The sequence below is a fragment of the Taudactylus pleione genome, unplaced genomic scaffold (genome assembly GCF_031769625.1).
Source record: "Taudactylus pleione unplaced genomic scaffold, aTauple2 ptg003775l, whole genome shotgun sequence".
NCBI classification, from domain to species: Eukaryota; Metazoa; Chordata; class Amphibia; order Anura; family Myobatrachidae; genus Taudactylus; species Taudactylus pleione.
The window spans coordinates 11,141-20,000 of NW_028288096.1; the positions used below are offsets into that span (position 1 = coordinate 11,141).

Here is an 8,860-nt window from a genome sequence, read left to right on the forward strand (position 1 = left end):
AACTAATAAATATGTCTCGTTATTCATCGACCCATTGGCTAATTTAGATTTAATTGTGTATTCAATGATGAGTTATATGTTTAGCACTATTTCGGGTCTTCTCTTTCAGAACCAGTCTCTGTTAGAAATTATGTGGAGGAAACGTAGCGATGTTAAATATTAAAGACTAGCTAAAATCAATATGGTTTGGGGCTTATTCAATAAACTGTGTCATTATACAACAGGGGATTCCAGAGTGTCCAGTAGAAACATACGCTCGCTCCCTCTATTTGCGTTACAGAATGAGGAATAACTAGTATCATGTCCACCTGTTTCGTGGCGTTTATCCTTCACTTAGACTGTAAGCTCTTTGGGGTCCTCATTAATTATTTAACCCTGTCATGTCATAATAGCTCACAGTTTATTTAGTAGTTTTATTTATGTAGTATTATGGTACCTTCTTCTTCCTCTATGCTTACTGTAAGTCACTCCGAATAACTGACGATATATAAGTACAGATATGTGTATATATATATACATAACATTTATCATAGTAACAGTCTTTTCTGTTTCCTAGAGATACGGTGTATACTTTGAACAGTGCCTAGTGCATATTATACTGTGAATTGTGCAGATGTTAAGGTAAATGGAAAGATGTGCAGAGTGATAATGTTGCGGAATCGTATGAACTGCACTATGTGGCTTTCCCTTAGAATCCAGAACTGCTGTATTATTCATTGTGAGTTGCTCACTGCACACTGTTATAATTCTGTAAAAGTTGTCTCCCGATCCCAAGTTACTGACTAAGATTAATTAGTAGACAGTCTGGTTGGAAATGACGTGTGATGCAGCTGACTCCCCTGTGTTCCCTTAGTATGTTTACATGGCAAATCTGAGCAGAACATGGAATTGTCAATGCACTCGGTTTACATTTATAGAGAGACTATTATGGTGGCTCTTGGTCAGAAAACGTCCTTCTCACACTTGACTAAAGGCCTCTTACACGCAGTTTTAGTGTGTGTGTTTCCAGTTGTTGTAGATTGTTCCTGCATATATCTTAGGAGGGTTATTCCTTAAGGTGCAAATGGTTTATCTCATGCACTGTGCTGCCCTCACCGGGTATTACATGAACACATGGGAATTATGGCACAAATATGTCCAGTTAGAGCCGCAGACTCTCAGAAAACAGATTAAACATTGAATTTTGTCCACTGCTAGTTGCTCTTTGTCCTCTTGTTACTGTTATGCTTTGTTTTATATTTGGTGATATTCTGCTGCATTTATGGGGTGGAAGCTCCTGCCCCTAGTTATGAATGGACGGTGACCCCAGATTTGGACGCAGCCTCTTAGAACTGGACAGGCGCTGAGGCCGCTCTCCTGTGATACAGTGTTTCCTACAGCAAAGGCCAGTTGTGCCACAAATTCCCTTTACAGCAATTTGTTCATGACTGCGCCTTTCTCTGCACAAACACCTCCGTCTTCTTCTTATGTAAATGAGCTGTCGCTCTCCAGTCATTTTTATATTACAAGTTCAGATACAATTGCGAGGGCAGGCGTCTTTTCTTCCATTTATTTGCCAATGGGGCGATGACTTTCAGGCCTTAATTTAAAGTACTGTTAATCAGAGCTCTAATGTGTAATAGACATTTCTCTACATTACTACTGTTGGAGTGCATATAGCAACTAACTAGTACAAATATCCCTATAGATTGCTTTCTCTCTCCCTCTCTCTATGTGTGCGTGCAAATATGTATGTATAATTAAGTTTGTGTATATATATATTATATATATATATATATATGTGTATGCACATGTGTGTATGCATGTATGTATATATATATATATATATGTGTGTGTGTATATATATATATATATATATATATATGTGTGTGTATATTTTTGTGTGTGTATATATATATGTGTGTATATATATATATATATATGTGTGTGTGTGTATATTTTTTCAATGTATGTATGTGTATATATATATATATATATATATATGATTCTCAGAGAATGACATAACACACCTGACCTATGGGATACACAGTTAAAACTTCCTGATGTTAAGAAATACTGAGATGCCGTGACAAAGGTTCTTAAAGAACCGAAACGTTGGAAAATTAATTTGGTATGTCCTATTAAACTGATTAATATTGTAACTTCAAGCTAAGTCTGGAGAGGGTCTTCCTTTCATCATATGATGATAGTATAAACATATTTGTGGGTAACCAAGCTACCCTGGAAAGCACCCCAGCAATTGTTATATATAAGTGAGCGTGCCGGACCACGTGTCTCTCTCTCTCTCTCTCTCTCTCTCTCTCTCTCTCTCCATATATATATATATGTGTGTGTATAAATATTAGTGTGTGTGTCCTTGTATGTATGTATATATATATATTATATATATATAAGTGTGTGTGTGTACGTGTATTTATGTATATCTGTGTGCGGTATTTATGTATGTATCTACCTATGTGTATGTATGTATATATGTGTGTGTGTATTTATGTATATATGTGTGTGTGCTGTATTTATGTGTGTATCTACCTATGTGTATGTGTATGTATGTATATGTGTGTGTGTATTTATGTATATATGTGTGTGTACTGTATTTATGTGTGTATCTACCTATGTGTATGTGTATGTATGTATATATGTGTGTGTATTTATGTATATATGTGTGTGTGCTGTATTTATGTGTGTATCTACCTATGTGTATGTGTATGTATGTATATATGTGTATGTATGTATATATGTGTATGTGTATGTATGTATATATGTGTATGTGTATGTATGTATATATGTGTGTGTGTATGTATGTATATATGTGTATGTATGTATATATGTGTGTGTTTATTTATGTATATATGTGTGTGTGTATGTATGTATATATGTGTGTGTGTATTTATGTATATATGTGTGTGTGTATGTATGTATATATGTATGTGTGTGTGTATGTATGTATATATGTGTATGTGTATGTATGTATATATGTGTGTGTGTATGTATGTATGTATATATGTGTATGTGTATGTATGTATATATGTGTGTGTATATGTATGTATATATGTGTGTGTGTATTTATGTATATATGTGTATGTGTATGTATGTATGTATATATGTGTGTGTGTATTTATGTATATATATGTGTGTGTGTATTTATGTATATATATATATGTGTGCACACACACTATGAATAGGTGTACATGGATTAGTATTTATCTCCAGACACATTATTCTAGCAGTTGATAAAACTAGAAAGAGGAACACAAGTCCATTTTTACTGATAGTTTTTTGTTTTTACATTTTGGCACACACCAGCACACAATGGCTAATTATTATGCCTACAGTCACCATGAGCAGCTCTGCTATAGGAAGCATGGGGAAAGACCGTAAACATGAAATGTATGTTAGTAGTTTTGGGCACAATGCTCCAAGTATGGAAAAATATCCCCATTGTTTGGTGCACCATAAGTCCCAGGTTTTACGGATAAGAGACACCATATAACTATATATATGTATGAGCCTAATGTTTGGGAAGGGTGGGAGGGAGCTAACAATTCAGCAGCAGGCTCAAAGGTGCTCAAAAAATACCATCCAATGTCACAGTTTGTACATACTATAATTACAATATATCGCTGTGCATATAGAGTACACACAACTACACATATACCGATAAATGGGCACAACTATTGCACAAACCAAATATGAAAAAAACTGATTCAGAAAATTGTTCCAATAATAATTAATGTGTCTGTGATATTGCTTAATAAATATATCTCTTCAAAGTGCTTTCTGATAGACACATTCAATGACTCCAGTGTTTCAATGTGCTACAGAAAGTGCATATATATATATATATCTCAAAGTATATCGCCAATACCCATCTGCACAGCACAATGCTGGATACATTAAGTTACCTAAGTTACATGTATGGACCCACATCAGTGTCTCACAGACCTTTACAAGGTCCAGTATTTATTGCCCTTTAAATGCCAAATTCTGAAAAGTTTTGGCCTTCATTTGGACATTCAACTACACAATTCTAACGTTCTGTGCAAAATGCTGGTGATAAACCAAGAATAATAACTCACATACACCACAATAAAATTGTTATGGTCAACTCCACTATGCTTTATAAATGCAACAAAGAACTTGAAGTTGTACGCGTCAGCATTTCATAACTGCTCATGCAGTATAAATAAATAATAATAATTAAAAAAAAATATATATATATATATAGATATATATATGTATATGATCCTATACATATGAAGATATTACATGTTATTTATTTCTTTGATTTAACTACAACTTTGTACAAATGTGCAAATTACCCCGGGTGAATAGTCTCTACTTTATGGAAATGACAGAGTTGTTTATACAGCAGCTGCATCAGTGCAATAGAATTTGGTATAACAATATAATGCTATAAGTGCTGAATGATTTTGGACATTGTGTATATTTTTAGTACCCCACATTACAACCAATCAATGCTAGAAAACTTAGTATTACGTTTCTCTCTCTCTCTCCACTTTATACAGTTATATAGTGTAGATTTCCCAGTTATGGAACAAACATAAGGCTAGTGACTGGAATTATTAATTATTACAACACCCCACTCCCACATATACATACAAAAAAAGAAACAATAATCTCAAAATGATTGAAATCAAAATTCATAAAACTGTACTTTTCTGGAAACAAAATTCTAGGAAAATGCTCTATTTCTGTGAATAGGTATTCGTGTGGTATGTATATATATATATATAATTTATATTGTATTTCAGTTGCTTAATTGCTGTACCAAAATTAATTTACACTTAATTTATTCATGGAAATCATCTTTACCGGTCAAGGCCTAGAGCGTGTGCCAGGGAAGCAGTGCTACAATACAGTTTTGATCAGGACTCAAAAATGACCAAATTGGAGAAATCTGAATTTATGCAGTCTGTCATTTCTCCCTGTGTTTTGGAGTGATGTCACCTCTCTGCCACTGACCTCTGATTTACCATGGAAGGCTGGTTCTGGGGGGAGATGGATGGTGTGCTGCCTATATAACACACAAGTGATGGATATTTTCATAAACGCAATAACGAGGGATCCTGGAATTTAACCAGAATTCTAATGACACCTAGAAATGGAGCAATGTGTATACTTTGTGCTCAGTAGGGTAGTTCGTGGAATATTGGGAGAAACTACACTTAACAATCAATTAACAGTTTTTTAATTCTAAGCTTTATTTAAAAGAATAATGTTGATTCTGTCATCTCTTTTTTGTACACAAATTCTGATTTTTGCACCACCAATTATATCAATTGTATTTATTTCTGAAGTATATTTGGAACATATGAGACATATGAGTCATTACAAAGTATGTAAAGAGAGGTAGAGGTTTCTGGAATTAAATTTTTTTTTTCAGAGAGGTATTGATGTACTGATGACAAATATTCAAGAACGCAATTACATTATTCAGTATCTAGGGTTTTGTCCTTTCTCTCTCAAATTAATTTAATACGATTTCTGCATTTATCCTATCAGATACAGATTACGTGCAATGTAAACACCAGGCCTGGATACAGACTGAGCACCAGACATTATCCGAGTCTCTCCTTCTAGTCTGTGTTTTCATACAGCAGAATAACAGAGTGCCTGTTACTGGAATATATGCATCTTACTTCAACATGGACAAACTCTCTGCAAAATAAATACAAATCTTCATTGGTATAATTAGTTTTATGGATTAAAAGAGGATTTGTTGAGCTAAAAATGTTTTTATACGTTCCTATATATTTGGTTTCTTCTGTTTTCATAATTTCTTCATGTAATTTCTGTTTTTCTAAGAGGTTGCAATTTAAAATATAAATAAAAATAATAATAAATATATATATAAAATTATATATATATATATATATATATATATATATATATATATATATAAGCAACTATATACTGTACATCTAAAATATTGAATATCTTATAATCTAAAAAACATTTTCTACACATAAATTGCTTTACCACAATGATATTCAAAGCATTATGTTAAAAAAATCTATCATGAGTATATATATATATATATATATATATATATACATCAAATTGGTACATTATTAGTATGCAAATAAATGTAACAGATCTTTCAACATTTGTTATGTAAATTATGGAATCGCAATCAAAATAGTTTTGAAAAATAAACCATGGAACTATTAAGTCATACCCTTTTTACTGATGCGTTTTCTATGATAATCAGATGTAAAATCAACATGCTGTAGTAGTTTATGTTAACCAAAAATAAAAAAAAACATTTTAAATAAAACAATCCCACCAAGTTAAACACACAAAGGTGAAGAATTTAAAATGACTAAAAATGTACTAGGAAATAAATGTTACTGTAATTGATTATTTTTTATCCAGTATATAATTTCACCCAAACTCGCTTAAAAAGCTTAAATCTCAATATTATTTATAGGCAAATTATAAAGTATTATGTTAGTACAGGGTTAATGCATTACTTAATTATTTTATTTGCTGGAAGTTATAATTTTATTTAAATCTATCCATTTCTCTCTCACATTACTTATGTAAGAAATAAGAAAAAAATAAATATACGTACACACATATATTTAAATATATATTTATATATATATGTGCGCTTTGATCTATCATGCATTTTAAAAAAAATACATATAAAAACTATCCAAATTCATTAAATTCATACGTACGGTGCAAGCAACACCAATTTATATACACAACGCAAAAACTTATTATTTTGTAAAAGTCTTTATTTGTTTAAATTGTTTTTTTTCTTTTTTTTCTTTTTTCATTTTTTTACAACAAATAAAATATTGTGTCATTATAAATCCTAAACTAAAACTGGTTGACAAACAAACATTAACAGCATTATTTTTTTTTCTTGTCTTTACACTCATTTCATCTGCAAAATTATTATTATTTTTTTTAATCAGACTGCAGAATTTATTGAAAATAAATAATTGGTGACTGTAATAGCCCATTTGAATAAAATTGTTGAAAAAAGCAACCTTTAATGAAAATAGCGTTTATTATACATCAGATACTAAATGAATAAAGTAAATGATCTTTTTTTTTCAATTTTGTTTAAAATTAATAACTTGAAAAAAGTTTTAATATACAAAACTGTACACTTATAAACGTGGCAGAAATATTCTGTTGATTGTTTGGGGCTGTCATTTAGATCTGACTGGAGAAGAATTGAAAATGCCAAAGTGCATTGAAGGGAGCATGGAGCAACGGGTTCCTCTGTCTGCAGAAAGAGGGGAGTACACGGGAATATGGAAATAAAGGGATATAGGCGCTTTCATACAGGGCTGCAGTGTTTACAGATCAGGTCTATGTAAACTAAGTATTATATGCCGTGGATTAAAACTCAGAGAGAATTCTGTGTTGGGCCTGACTGCAATAGAGATAAGCAGGTAGGACAAAAAAAAAAGCTTTATTTGAAAGCACTTATTTTTAAATAGCAATAATAATTAGTACTTTACTTACTAATATACAATAAAGTGTGTGTGCTTATTGTATGTAAATAAACTACTGTGTTCGACTTTATATTTTGAAAAACAAACATGTATATATTATGCAAACAATATACATACACATATTGCAGACAGATGCAGTAAGGGTAGATGAGCAATATTTAATCTATATTGCTAATGATAGAATCATGTCATGGTGGCAATGTCAATAGCCTATCAGCTAGTCCAAAGGGTTAGCACTCACTGAGACCTCTACACAAGCACCGGGCAACACTGGATTCTCATTGCAACAGGGAACAAAACCAGAGAGAGAGGGACAGAGGGTCTCTAGGAAGCCACTTCACAGACTTGTGTATTAGTGGTGCCTGACAAAACACATAGACAGAGGGGGCTCTCCATCTCCTCACATAGCCTATGGAATGCCAGTCTCATTAATCATACAACCAAAGATAAAATGGATAAAAGCATCATGATGTGTTTGACTAGAATAAAATAAAGTCTTGTTGAATACATGGCATGCAGGAATGGTTATAGTCAGCCTTCTCCTTACATACTTGTCCCTAGCACATACAGAAGATATAATTGTGGTTTGCCTGGTAAAAACAGCTACATAGAGAGGGGATCAAGATGGGAACAATACAAACTGTAATCACAAATATTGTGTATACACCGAAGCAAAAGACCGTCAAACATGGGGGCGAAAAGTAACAAGTACAAGAATCCCAGATCATCTCCAGACTGAAAGAAACTATTCTAGAGTAAAACGAAGTCACCTGATATATATCTGATGTGATCAAGGCGCAGGTAGGTGAGCAGAGGCACAAACTCTCTTCTTTCCAGTAGGTACCAAAAAGAAACAAATCTGTTTACAGTAAACAGCGTGTATGTAGCAGTTATATTGCCAGGTGGGGGGCACAGAGCTCCCAAAAAAGTCATTTTGTATATTATTTATTATTTTTGTTTTGTAAAAGTTTTTTTGTTGGTTGTTTTTCCGCCAAAACAATAGAACATAAATAAACAAAAAAAAGCATGAAAATAAAAAAGGAAAAAAATTCCACAGTTTCCCCCTAGTCCTGTCTGGTGCCAGCCTATAGTCAGAGCTCATGGCAGGAGGTGTCTGTTTTGACATTGTGAGAGTAGACCTCGTGTTGTTGGGGCTCTCCTGGAGGAGTCATTCTTTTCTCTTTTTGTCTTCTGTTACAAAACCAGACCCGGACCACTTCTTTCTCCAGCTGCAGGCTGTCTGCCAGGGCAGAGATCTCCTGGGCGGCAGGCTTGGGGCACTTCAGGAAGTGGGTCTCCAGCACCCCTTTGACACTCACCTCTATGGAGGTCCTCTTCTTCCTTTTCCTGCCCTGGGCAGCTAT

General features: G+C 33.2%; 1 protein-coding gene across 1 annotated transcript in view; it reads right to left on the minus strand.

Moving 5' to 3' along the window:
* Positions 1-6,987: 6,987 nt before the first annotated feature.
* The window catches only part of LOC148430430 (POU domain, class 3, transcription factor 4), a 2,784-nt gene continuing 911 nt past the window's right edge, over positions 6,988-8,860 (minus strand). Inside the window, exon 1 of the mRNA XM_088466603.1 lies at positions 6,988-8,860. This exon is cut by the window's right edge and continues 911 nt beyond it. Coding sequence (XP_088322729.1) covers positions 8,588-8,860 — 273 coding nt within the window. The 3' untranslated portion in view covers positions 6,988-8,587.